Source organism: Salvelinus alpinus, chromosome 28, assembly GCF_045679555.1.
Source record: "Salvelinus alpinus chromosome 28, SLU_Salpinus.1, whole genome shotgun sequence".
Taxonomy (NCBI): Eukaryota; Metazoa; Chordata; class Actinopteri; order Salmoniformes; family Salmonidae; genus Salvelinus; species Salvelinus alpinus.
The window spans coordinates 20,086,955-20,101,154 of record NC_092113.1 but is presented as its reverse complement, the minus strand read 5'-3'; the positions used below and the strand labels follow the sequence as shown (position 1 = coordinate 20,101,154).

Below are 14,200 nucleotides of genomic sequence, written 5' to 3'. Positions count from 1 at the left end.
TTCTAGGCCAAATCCACACACATTGTTCCTGCTTTAGTCTCTCATTTACATAATGCATGTGCCTGTATCCCAATTTAAGATTTGGTCCTTAGTGAATAGAAAGTGTCCTATAGGTGTAATCCATTGATATACTGATGCATCACACTGAAATGACTATTTCCTTGGAGTTTGTTATGAGCTAAATGAATGAATACGAGAGGGGCATACATCACATTATTACATCAATTTATATCGAGAGTTTACCACAGAACAATAATTCTGTCAAAATCTTTGAATGTTTGCTATGTGAGATGAGCAAACTTGTCAAAGTCACTGGGAAACTGGTCAGAGGCTAAGCCCACTAAGTGAACCAGCAAATCCTGAGTTGTATCATAATGTCCTAGTAGGTTAGTTTACATGGGCAAAATTAAAACTAACAAGGATATGTTTTGTTTCTAAGTTAGCTTGTTAAAATTGACCCCATCCCACAACCTATCATGAAACAGGCCTACCCCCCAGGGAATTGAAAGTGGGAAGAGGAAAGCACCTGGAACATTTTAATATGGTTCTGAAACAACTACTACCCAAATACATACTTTCTATTTTCCCAAAACACTTTCTATCACGGAGCTGGTGTCAGCCCATGCCTGATATTCTCACGTGCTATTAAATAACCCGACAACTTTCATTTAGCTGTTAAATTCTGTCCCCTCATTGTTGAGCTCTCCTTTAATCAGAGCCTAAAATCAATAGAGCAACCAGCACAGAAAGCTTGTATTCTGTTTTGATAAACGGTGTGCTACTCTTATTCCCAGAGAAGATGCCTTTATGTGGTTTCTTTTCAAATAGTAGTCTTCACTGGTGTTATGTAATATGTATTCAGTGATACATAAATGCCACCTTTTGTTAGATATCGGTTTTCCTCTTTGGAGAAATCAGGTGACACACAACAAAAGGTAACAAAACCTGGCTATAAAAAGGCTCATACATGACAATCTCAACTTTGATCATGAATCTTACACCCAAGCGCAAGTGGTACCTAGCATTTGTGATTGCAGGTGAGCAAATTGTATTTTAACAATACCATACATTCATATTTATGTTAACTATTTATGAAAATGTTTGTCCCATGTTAACAAATAGTGTGTTTTACAAAATACTTAAAACACAATTCACATTTTGTGTACTACACAGGGCTCTAAGATTTCATATAGTAGTTTTGTGCAAGGTTCTCTGCAAATCATTATTTATTTTATATTATTGAGTTAATCCACAATGGTGACTCTGCTCACTAACATTTTCATTGTATAAATGCCGTATTGATTTGCGAAAGTTCAGAAACAGCACTGTGAAGTATATGACTACTAATATCCTGGTCTAATTTGTTTTCCAATTAATCTGTTAACTAATAGCAAATAAGGACTGAAACACATCCGTGTCCACCTCCTATCAACTCTCACACACACATAACCTTTGACATGGCTATAAAATATAACATCTTTAACTTATTGTATGTTTTATCATTATGTTCCTCTCATGTAGTTGTTTGCTCCAATGAAGGAGCATCTCGAGTTCTAGACAGACGTAAGTATAATAATGAAGCACTGAGACCATAGACTTCTAATAAGTTCTGTTATTGAGTTTGTTGGCAAGTTTAATCTCCATAAATATTTTTCATTACATGATGTCAGTCATACACTGGAGTTAAAGTATCTCTTTGTGTGACTATCATATAAATACTCAAAGTGTCTAAATAGGGCTCTATTCAATCCGTATTGCGGTAGTTCAGCATTACAGCGTGATTGAACTTTAAAGGTAATGTTTCCGCGTTAGCTGAGACTGCATTTACTGTAAACGCTGTATATGTCGGCTGAATTGGAAATTCACATTTCTAGTGCGCAATCTGTAATGCTTCAGCGATACAGATTGAATAGAGCCCTTAATGTGGGACTTAACGAAACAATTATGTTCTTTCTGCCTCAGTCAGTGCTGGAGGAGTACGTTTAGTGGATGGCCCATACAACTGCTCTGGCAGGGTGGAGGTGTACTATGCAGGCCAGTGGGGTACAGTGTGTGATGACAACTGGGACCTGCTGGATGCCAAGGTAGTGTGTAGAGCACTGGGCTGTGGGGCAGCCCAGAAGGCCCTGGACCAGGCCCACTTTGGCTGGGGTAAGGGGGAAATCTGGCTAGATGATGTGGAATGTTCTGGGAATGAAGAGTCACTGCTTAGCTGCAGCTCAGATGGACTGGGGTCACACAACTGTGGACACTTTGAGGATGCAGGAGTGATATGTGAGGGTCAGTCAGGTGAGTGGTTGAATTTGCTATAAAGATGCATCTAAACTACCAACTTCAACTAGAGGCTTGTGTAATGCTACCATTTCTCTCTCTCGCTGTCTACCCCCCCTTCTCTCTCTCTATCTCTCGCTCTCTCTCCATCTCTCAGGTCAATCCCCTTCAGATTCCCATTGTGAGTAATAAAAAAAGTATTCCTTACTTTATGTTTCAGTTGCAGAACGAGTCATAATACGTATTTGAAAAACAAAAAGTTAATGCCCGTAATGTGTTTCTCACTTTCCCTTCCTTTTAACAGCTGGCTTGACAGTGCGCTTAGTTGATGGTCCCAATCACTGCTCTGGAAGGGTGGAGGTCTACCATGATGGGAGTTGGGGGACAGTCTGTGATGATAATTGGGGTTTCCTAGATGCCCAAGTTGTATGTAGGGAGCTGAGCTGTGGACCAGCCACAGAGGCTCCTCACCAGGCTTACTTTGGTGAGGGGAGTGGCTCAATCCTATTGGACGAAGTGGCATGCATGGGAAGTGAGGGATCTTTACTGGAATGCAACTCAGGAGGGATAGGAAACCATAACTGTGGCCATGATGAAGATGCCAGTGTAACTTGCATGATGGGTAAGTCTAGGCCTACAAATGCAGTAAGCACAATTGAATAAAATAGTTTATGTTGAGATTAATTAAGGAGAATTGAATACCTGTTTTTCACAATATCTCATGCACCTTTTCATTATTTAATATTTTCCTCACATCCAATTCAAGAACAAGAGGACCCAGATAGAAACAGTAAGATAAATGCCATAAAACTATATTCAAATTGACAATATGAGTGGTCCTTACAAAGCAAACATATACTGCACTGAGGAACCAAGCCTTGGGACTACCTAAAATAATGTATTCTTCTCTCCAGTGGTCCCAGATGATGGCCCGTTGATCCGGCTGGTAGATGGTCCTGATCAGTGTTCAGGGAGGGTGGAAGTGTATTATGCGGGGCAGTGGGGTACGGTGTGTGATGATGACTGGGACGTGAGCGACGCTGACGTGGTCTGCAGACAGCTCAGCTGTGGGTGGGCTATGGATGCCCCCGGACAGGCCTGGTTTGGTATGGGAGTTGGCATTCCCATTCTGCTGGACAACATAGCCTGTGTTGGCACAGAAGGCACTCTCTTTGACTGCCCCTCTGAGGCGATAGGTCATCATAATTGCATGCATCCTGAGGATGCGAGTGTGGTCTGCTCAGGTGAGATTAAAGGGGAAGTTCCGTATTTAACTATTAGATGGTTCCTGACCCTGAAAGTAGTTTTTGGGCGAAACTGTATTCCTCGGTTGAGTTTTATCTAAACAGCCACTACAAATTTCAGCTAATTTAAGGCACAGTTAGCTTTATTTATTAATAACGCTTTTCAAGGTAACATGCAGTATATGCAACAACTCTTTGTTTTTCATGTTCCTCCCTATGGATTGCAGGTTCACACCAGAGTGAGTACATTAATTTGTCTGCACACTACACAATAATCTCCACAGTCTGATGCATCAATTTGTTAACATTAAAACAGATTATTTACCTATCAAAGCTGGACCTTCAATTCGCTTGGCCGGTGGCTCCAACAACTGCTCTGGTAGAGTAGAGGTGTTCCACTCTGGCCAGTGGGGTACAGTGTGTGATGATGACTGGGATCTGAGGGATGCCCAGGTGGTGTGTCAAGCACTGAGCTGTGGGATGGCCCAGGAAGCCCCAGGTAGAGCCTGTTTTGGTCAGGGCTCAGGACCCATCACTCTGGATGATGTGTCGTGTGAGGGCACAGAGAGATCATTACAAGACTGCAGCGGAAGTGAACCAGGGGTACACAACTGTGACCATAATGAGGATGCAGGAGTCATCTGTGCAGGTAAGAAAGGTTGGGGAAAATAGGGTTGTCAGGGTACCTGCGGGTTATTTCATCTGTGCATGTGCTATCACGAGCAGCGCCAGCCTCGCTCTTTGGCACGAGTAAAGTAAGTTTGGAAAGTATGCATCTTAGAAATAGTTTATATGTTCAAACTCAGATCAAATTGGCTTCCCAAAAATAATTTTGATTGGCGATTTTCTGCATTTTCCAAAGTGCCGCCAGGTAGCCGGATTATCAGATGTGTCCATATAAACCAGATTGTAAGGGTGATCATTCTTCTTTCAAAGCATCTAAACATTTGAATCAAACTATTATATTAAACTTAGTATTGTGTGCATGTAAACATAGTCAAAGACATGTAAATATATGTGTTACCTTTACCATGAAGATGGCATCTTTGAAGTGTGTATAGTCAACGACCCCAACAACTGCTCTGGTAGAGTGAAGGTGTTCCACTCTGGCAAATGGGGTACAGTGTGTGATGATGACTGGGATCAGATGGATGCCTGTTCTGGCTCTGAAGACTCTTTGCTGCTGTGTCCCCACAGTGGACTGGGGATCCAAAACTGTTCCCACTATGAAGACCTACACTGATAAGATACATGTTTGGTGGAATGAAGTTCAGACATCATGATATTGTCTATGTTGTTAACAGTACTAGTGTCACTGTAACACCAAACTAGATGAAAAACCTAATTCTATGACAGGTCCTTCTGGAGATATCCAGCCATTTAACTCCGTGTGGACCTTCTTATTTTCTTTTTGCAATATCGGATCAATCTAATATGGGGTCTTACTTTGTTAACTGGATCAAAACCATTCATGAAAAAACAAATGCCATATTCACTAATGATGTCCTATCAAAATAATTCCTTCAGAGCAGAGGAACCAGGAAAGGTTGCCGTCTTTTGCCTTTGCCTTTAAAGAACTATGATATATGCAAAACCAATGTAAAATGTATACAGCCATTTACCGCATCATGGACGCAGGGTAAGTTAAACTCTTATTCAATATTCTAGTGGGTCACATTCAATTTATATCCAATTTATGTGAGTCATCAAAACTTATTGTACATCAAAATCAGTTTGTGATTAATTGTGTGCGTCACATTTACACTGTTAACTCTAAAGGAAGATGGCGCCAGAGGGTAGGGCTGCCATCTTATCGGCTCTTAACCAACCATGCTATTTTGTTTTTCTTTTCGCGTTGTTCGTAACTTATTTTGTACATAATGTTGCTGCTCCCATCTCTTATGACCGAAAAGAGCTTCTGGAAATCAGAACTGAGATTACTCACCTCAAGTTGGACGAGAAGTTCTTCTTCAATGAGTCGGACGCGAGGGATATACTACGGACGCCCAACCAGGCCCAGATCCCCGTGATTTGATGGAAAAGGAAACGTAGGTTTTGCAAAAAGAGATCGGGATACCTTGTGAGGATCAGGCAACGAGTGGCTAATCTGCCGTTGCCTTCTGTTCTGCTAGCTAACGTTCAATCGCTGGAAAATAAATGGGACGAACTGAAAGCATGTATATCCTACCAACAGGACATTAAAAACTGTATTATCTTATGTTTCACCGAGTCGTGGCTGAACGACGACATTAAGAACATACAGCTGGCGGGTTATAAACTCTATCGGCAGAACAGAACAGCAGCCTCTGGTAAGACACGGGGCGGGTGCCTATGCATTTATGTAAATAACAGCTGGTGCACGATATCTAAGGAAGTCTCAAGGTTTTGCTCGCCTGAAGTGGAATATCTCATGATAAGCTGTAGACCACACTATCTACCTAGAGAGTTTTCATCTGTATTTTTTGTAGCTGTCTACATACCACCACAGACCGAGGCTGGCACTAAAACCGCACTCAATGAGCTGTATTCCGCCATAAGCAAACAGGAAAATGCTCATCCAGAGCCGGTGCTCCTAGTGGCCGGGGACTTTAATGCAGGGAAACTTTAATCAGTTTTACCTCATTTCTATCAGCATGTTAAATGTGCAGCCAGAGGGAAAACAATTATAGACCACCTTTACTCCACACACAGAGACGCATACAAAGCTCTCCCTCGCCCTCCATTTGGCAAATCTGACCATAACTCTATCCTTCTGATTCCGGCTTACAAGCTAAATTAAAGCAGGACGCACCAGTGACTCGGTCAGGACTGTTTTGCTAGCACAGGCCGGAATATGTTCCGGGATTCCTCCGATGGCATTGAGGAGTACACCACATCAGGCACTGGCTTTATCAATAAGGGCATCGAGGATGTCATCCCCACAGTGGCTGTACGTACATACCCCAACCAGAAGCCATGGATTACAGGCAACATTCGCACTGAGCTAAAGGGTAGAGCTGCCGCTTTCAAGGAGCGGGACTCTAACCTGGAAGCTTATAAGAAATCCTGCTATGCCCTACGACGAACCATCAAACAGGCAAAGCGTCAATACAGGAATAAGATTGAATCGTACTACACCGGCTCCGATGCTCGTCGGATGTGGCAGGGCTTGCAAACTATTACAGGCTACAAAGGGAAGCACAGCCGAGAGCTGCCCAGTGACGCGAGCCTACCAGACGAGCTACATAACTTCTATGCTCGCTTCAAGGCAAGTAACACTGAAACATGCATGAGAGCATCAGCTGTTCCGGACGACTGTGTAATCACGCTCTCTGCAGCCGATGTGAGTAAGACCTTTAAACAGGTCAACATTCACAAGGCCGCTGAGCCAGATGGATTACCAGGACGTGTACTCCGAGCATGCGCTGACCAACTGGCAAGTGTCTTCACTGACATTTTCAACCTCTCCCTGTCTGAGTCTGTAATACCAACATGTTTCAAGCAGACCACCATAGTCTCTGTGCCCAACACTAAGGTAACCTGCCTAAATGACTACCGACCCATAGCACTCACGTCTGTAGCCATGAAATGCTTTGAAAGGCTGGTCATGGTTCACATCAACACCAATATCTCAGAAACCCTAGACCCACTCCAATTTGCATACCGCACCAACAGATCCACAGATGAGAACATCTCTATTGCACTCCACACTGCCCTTTCCCACCTGGACAAAAGGAACACCTATGTGGGAATGCTATTCATTGACTACAGCTCAGCGTTCAACACCATAGTGCCCTCAAAGTTCATCACTAAGCTAAAGACCCTGGGACTAAACACCTCCTTCTGCAACTGGATCCTGGACTTCTTGACGGGCCGCCCCCAGGTGGTAAGGGTCGGTAACAACACATCCGCCACGCTGATCCTCAACACGAGGGCAACTCAGGGGTGCGTGCTCAGTCCCCTCCTGTACTCCCTGTTCACTCATGACTGCACGGCCAGGCACGACTCCAACACCATCATTAAGTTTGCTGATGACGCACCTACAACGACGAGACAGCCTATGGAGAGGAGTTCAGAAACTTGACCATGTGGTGCAAGGACAACAACCTCTCCCTCAACATGATCAAGACAAAGGAGATGATTGTGGACAACAGGAAAAGGAGGACCGAGCACGCCCCCAAATTCATTCGGCGCGTGACAAATACAATTTCACTTGATTTGATTTGAATTCATATTAACAAAACAATTTCTCATGGACATAAATCCCACTGCCAATTTTGGATCTTGTTTATCAATATGTGCATAGAGGGCCTGTATTTTTTCCTTGCAAAATTCATTAAACATATGTACACCTCGTAATTGATCGTTAAATTTTTTTTGTTTGAATAAATCAGAAAATGTAGTAAATGGAGTTCAGACAGGTACTGTATCTTTTTTTACAGGTCCTACAGAGAACATCCAGCAAAACTCCACATGGACCTACGGTAATGTATTCTCTTCATATTCCATCTACAAACAATCCCAGTATCTGTTAATCTTCAAATTTGTTCTTGTATTTTACAGATGGCACTTCCAGAGTGCGTCTGGTCAACGGCACCAACAACTGCTCTGGTAGAGTGGAGGTGTTCCACTTTGGCCAGTGGGGTACAGTGTGTGATGATTGGTGGGATCTGAGGGATGCCCAGGTGGTGTGCAGAGAGTTGGGCTGTGGAGAAGCTCAAGAGGCCTCTAGATCTGCAGAGTTTGGAGAAGGAAGTGGCTCCATCTCTCTGGATGACCTGGCTTGTTCTGGCTCTGAAGACTCTTTGCTGCAGTGTCCCCACAGTGGACTGGGGAACCATAACTGTGGCCACCATGAAGATGCAGGAGTCACCTGCACAGGTAAGATACATCTCAGATGGAATGATTGTCAAGATTGTCGAACAGTACTAGTGTCACACTAACTCCAATCTGATGAATATAACTGAAATTAATTGACAGGTCCTACTGGAAGCATCCAGCCATTTACCGCATCATGGACCCAGGGTAAGTTAAACTCTTATTCAATATTCTAGTGGGTCACATTCAATGTATATCCAATTTATGTGAGTCATCAACACTTATTGTACACCAAAATCAGTTTGTGATTAATTGTGTATGTCACATTTACCCTGTTAACTCTAAATTCATATTAGCAATCCATTTTCTCATGGACATTGTCAAAATAAAAGTTTTGGAATAAATCCCACTGCCAATTTTGGATCTCATTTATCAGCATATGTATTGAGGGCCTGTATTGTTTCCTTGCAAAATTCATCAAACATATGTAAACCTCGTAATTGTTCATTCAAATGTTTTGTATTGTAATTAATCCAACCAGGGAAGCACCTCATTTCTAATCAGAAAACGTAGTAAATGGAGTTCAGACAGGTACTGTATCTATTTTTACAGGTCCTACAGAGAACATCCAGCAAAGCTCCACATGGACCTACGGTAATGTATTCTCTTCATATTCCATCTACAAACAATCCCAGTATCTATTAATCTTCAAAATTTTTCTTGTATTTTACAGATGGCACTTCCAGAGTGCGTCTGGTCAACGGCACCAACAACTGCTCCGGTAGAGTGGAGGTGTTCCACTTTGGCCAGTGGGGTACAGTGTGTGATGATTGGTGGGATCTGAGGGATGCCCAGGTGGTGTGCAGAGAGTTGGGTTGTGGAGAAGCTCAAGAGGCCTCTAGATCTGCAGAGTTTGGAGAAGGAAGTGGCTCCATCTCTCTGGATGACCTGGCTTGTTCTGGCTCTGAAGACTCTTTGCTGCAGTGTCCCCACAGTGGACTGGGGAACCATAACTGTGTCCACTATGAAGATGCAGGAGTTACCTGCACAGGTAAGATACATCTTAGATGGAATGATTGTCAAGATTGTCGAACAGTACTAGTGTCACACTAACTCCAATCTGATGAATATAACTGAAATTAATTGACAGGTCCTACTGGAAGCATCCAGCCATTTACCGCATCATGGACCCAGGGTAAGTTAAACTCTTATTCAATATTCTAGTGGGTCACATTCAATGTATATCCAATTTATGTGAGTCATCAACACTTATTGTACACCAAAATCAGTTTGTGATAAATTGTGTATGTCACATTTACCCTGTTAACTCTAAATTCATATTAGCAATCCATTTTCTCATGGACATTGTCAAAATAAAAGTTTTGGAATAAATCCCACTGCCAATTTTGGATCTCATTTATCAGCATATGTATTGAGGGCCTGTATTGTTTCCTTGCAATACCCATGCAAAATTCATCAAACATATGTAAACCTCGTAATTGTTCATTCAAATGTTTTGTATTGTAATTAATCCAACCAGGGAAGCACCTCATTTCTAATCAGAAAACGTAGTAAATGGAGTTCAGACAGGTACTGTATCTTTTTTTACAGGTCCTACAGAGAACATCCAGCAAAGCTCCACATGGACCTACGGTAATGTATTCTCTTCATATTCCATCTACAAACAATCCCAGTATCTATTAATCTTCAAAATTTTTCTTGTATTTTACAGATGGCACTTCCAGAGTGCGTCTGGTCAACGGCACCAACAACTGCTCCGGTAGAGTGGAGGTGTTCCACTTTGGCCAGTGGGGTACAGTGTGTGATGATTGGTGGGATCTGAGGGATGCCCAGGTGGTGTGCAGAGAGTTGGGCTGTGGAGAAGCTCAAGAGGCCTCTAGATCTGCAGAGTTTGGAGAAGGAAGTGGCTCCATCTCTCTGGATGACCTGGCTTGTTCTGGCTCTGAAGACTCTTTGCTGCAGTGTCCCCACAGTGGACTGGGGAACCATAACTGTGTCCACTATGAAGATGCAGGAGTTACCTGCACTGGTAAGATGACTGTTTATTGACATGAAGTTTAGATATCATGATATTGTGTATGTTGGTAACAGTACTAACATCACCACTGTAACTCCAAGACAATAAATGTAACTGAATATTCTGTTCATTGACACTGACAGGTCCTTCTGGAGGCATCCAGCCATTCAACTCATCATGGACCCAGGGTAAGTTACATCCTTATTCATCATTCCAGTGGGTCAGATTCAATTCATATCCAGCTTTTGACATCTTCAAACCTGATTGTACCCCAAAATAAATGTTTGATTGATTGTGTGTAATGTAATTGAACATAACACTTTTGCCAACCCCTGATACACACAACAGAACAGTCATCCTTTAAAAAAAGATAATCAGCAAATGTGAGGGGCTTTAAGCAGAAACCAGTCCAAAAATGAGTGTTAGCAAATACCTAGACGTTGTGTAAAAGTCTGTGTGAAACAAATCATAGCATATGTGTCAATATTTGATTGTTTTCCATTTTTAGGTTCTGGTTCCGGAGGTTTCTGAAAGCATATAGATCTCTCATCCGTACAGTCTAGGAGTATCAAGGGTTAACCATAGACACTGTATGTACTTTCTAATTCTATTTGTCGTCAACTCTCTCCAGCTGGTACATGCTGCTGTGCAAATTAAACACACTTCTAAAAATACAGTGTGGTAAACCATTATCGGTAACAATTAATTTCCAGCCAGAGGAGATTCTTGCTTTCTGCAAGAAAGTGGGGTTGAACCATTTCAAATTCTGCCTCATGTATCATTCACAATGGCCTTCAATAATGACACAATGCCAAGAAGATCCTGTGTCAGAGTTTCCAGACCGAGAAGGTGAAAACAACCTAGGCCAGCCAAGCCCCAAAGGCATTCTGAATTTTAACTCAAATACAGTTCAAATGCAATCACATGACCTGTAAGATGAATATGCATAAGGTTTTGAAAATGGTTTGTATAGTGTTCACATGCTGTAACTAACAAATCAGTATGTGAACTAAATTCAATTCCCCCAAAAATCAGAAAATATTGGAACATTTTCAATTCATGGATTTCATTTCAATGAATTAATGATATTTAGTCTTTTAAAAGTTTGTTGACATTTTTCTGGTTATACTAAACACTGTGTTGTTCCTTTCATGGTTAGGACATTCTGTTACTTGTAGAATGCTGTGTGTCCTATTCCCAAGCTAGTCTATTGTGAATTATCATTAAATATCTTTAATTAAATCAAAACAAATACTGTATTGTTCTTCAAAATAATTTGGGATTTTACCCATATATTCACCAAGTTGCACATAAGAGTAAGTTCACATGCTAAGTTCCTCTCCATCTTCTCTATCAATAGAGAGCAACAATAGGTCATCGTTAGATTAAAAAACAAAAAAAGTATTTAACCTTTTAACTAGGCAAGTCAGTTATGAAATTATTATTTACAATGACAGCCAAACCCCAGATAACGCTGGGCCAATTGAGCCCTATGGGACTCCCGATCACAGCCCGTTGTGATACAGCCCGGGATCGAACCCGGGTCTGTAGTGAGTTATCTAATTAAGCTTTACAACCTAGGCTAACTTGAACACTTGAATTTTCTTCAAATCTCAATTAGGAATGCATTTTTCAAAATAACTTACTGTCCTATTTCTCACCCACAATCACTACAATTGTTTCACCTTAGATCCTATTTAATTATTAGAAGGGCTATGCCATGAACCCTCGAAGTTCCAGAATGGTTTGATCATGTCAGCCATTTTAATCAGGGAGAAATCCAAACCAGTGTAATTGGAATTAATGGCAGTAGGGGTGTAGGTAATGCATTTCCTGCTTTTACTTATTCAGGAAAATAAAAGGCAAGTGATTCTGTAAATCAGAAATTGTGTAATAAAAATATTGTCACCCCAAAATAGTAAAATAATTATAAATACATTTTATAGCCTACCAATGTTCTGTATAAATAGACTCTAAAATATATGTAAACAGACCAGAGACATCTCAGTGTTTGTTTTCTTGGAAAGCTATGTTACAATATCAGTAGGTTACTTGTTGCATTTACAACTTTGTTACAACCTGGCTCAAGATTGTTACAATGGGAAACCACACACTGAGTAAAGGAATAACAAAATGAATTTATTCCATAAATAAAGTAAACACTCACAACAATAATCACATGAGGCATGACGGTCAGTAAATTAGGTGTCAACTGCCCAACTGCCTGCCTGCCTGCCTGCCCAACCAACCAACCAACCAACCAACCAACCAAAGAGAGGAATCTCTTGCTGAATAGGGAAACAGTGGCTTTATGCCACAGCTGAGCTTTCACAGGTGTGCCCCGTCAGCACTGATGACCCTCCCAGCTCCGCCCACCTCTCCTACTCCGCCCACCAATCTCCTGCAGGAAGTAAGCGCATCAAAACCCAGTAGACAGAGCAGGGAGGGTCTGTCACAACTTGTCTAAGTCCTATCATCAACTGATATCAGCCAGGCTGTGGATGGACTGCATTATTTGAATGGAACATTGGCATATTGACAGTTAATTAGAAAAATTTATGGAATCATTCAACTAATACTGCCTGACTAGCTAGCTAATAAACATAATGTGCAGATATTCTTACACAATATTTTAGCACATCACTGGCTGACCATGGTTGGCCAAGTTCTTTACCAAAATGGCTGACCTTTTGTACTGTCATCAGATAGTTCATGTCCATTCTAGTATTCCAAAGTCCTAATTCAATGGGTTTCACAATGTCAAGTCAGGCTTATGGGAGGTGCGCTGCTGTTTATTGAATAAACATTAGCTAGTCAGTCGATCACATTTATGGCATGAAAGAGGCCCAGCAACTCAGCTCATTTCACAGGTTGAGCTTTATTAATCTTTATTTAGATTCTGAATATGCAATCAGGCAATTCCATGTTATGGCAGGGGATAACTTGCAATTGCAGTGGCCTATGCTAGAGACCGGTAGATCTCAATTCACATTTGTTATATTTTGGATTGGACATTTAAATGATTTAAAATTAATGAATTGATTATGTAATTTGTTGTGTAAATGAAGAGACCAAGTGCAAGTCAGATTCCAGTAGGTGAAGGTCATGGACTCAATAACTTCCTTCCTTCTCTTCCCTCTTCTTCACCCCACTCCTGTGTGGGCTATGTTTTATTCATGGGGAATTCGCTGGCTGCGTAGCTACCTCTATAATTAACGTAGTTTAGCATTAGAAGGCAACTTGTTCTGGGGAGAAGGACAGGAGTGATCTGATTAAGATGAATGGACAGTGCATATCAATGGGACCAGAGAAACAACCTGTCATGTCTCGTAGGTTATGTAACACTATTATTCACTGATTATCTATTAATAATTTTCTGTAGCCTAAATGCTTAGCTAATTATTATGAAGATAATAAAAACATGTAGGGTACTAGGGGGTAACTAGCCCCCTGGGGTAAATGCCCCCCCGTAATTGACATTAAGATCACAAGATGTTAACAAATTATTTTCCCTGGCTGCCACTGTTCTTGCTCAACAAAAACTGACCCCTGTGTCATCACAACTTGTGGAGATATTTCAACAAAACGATTTTGTGTTTTTCTTTGTATATGTACACTACCGTTCAAAAGTTTGGGGTCACTCAGAAATGTCCTTGTTTTTGAAAGAAAAGCCCATTTTTTGTCCATTAAAATAACATCAAATTGATCAGAAATACAGTGTAGACATTGCTAATGTTGTAAATGACTATTGTAGCTGGAAACAGCTGATTTCTAATGGAATAATGGAATATCTGCATACTGTAGGCATACAGAGGCCCATTATCAGCAACCATCACTCCTGTGTTCCAAT

At 41.4% G+C, this 14,200-nt stretch overlaps 1 protein-coding gene across 1 annotated transcript; it reads left to right on the top strand.

Moving 5' to 3' along the window:
* Positions 1-988: 988 nt before the first annotated feature.
* On the top strand, positions 989-12,783 carry LOC139556853 (scavenger receptor cysteine-rich domain-containing protein DMBT1-like). Its single transcript, XM_071370961.1, has 11 exons — positions 989-1,037; positions 1,963-2,289; positions 2,576-2,893; positions 3,186-3,515; positions 3,743-3,754; positions 3,850-4,164; positions 4,553-4,711; positions 8,058-8,375; positions 9,046-9,363; positions 10,045-10,362; positions 12,671-12,783. The coding sequence occupies exons 1-11, from the start codon at positions 989-991 to the stop codon at positions 12,781-12,783; spliced, it is 2,577 nt and encodes an 858-aa protein (XP_071227062.1).
* The last annotated feature ends 1,417 nt before the right edge of the window (positions 12,784-14,200 follow it).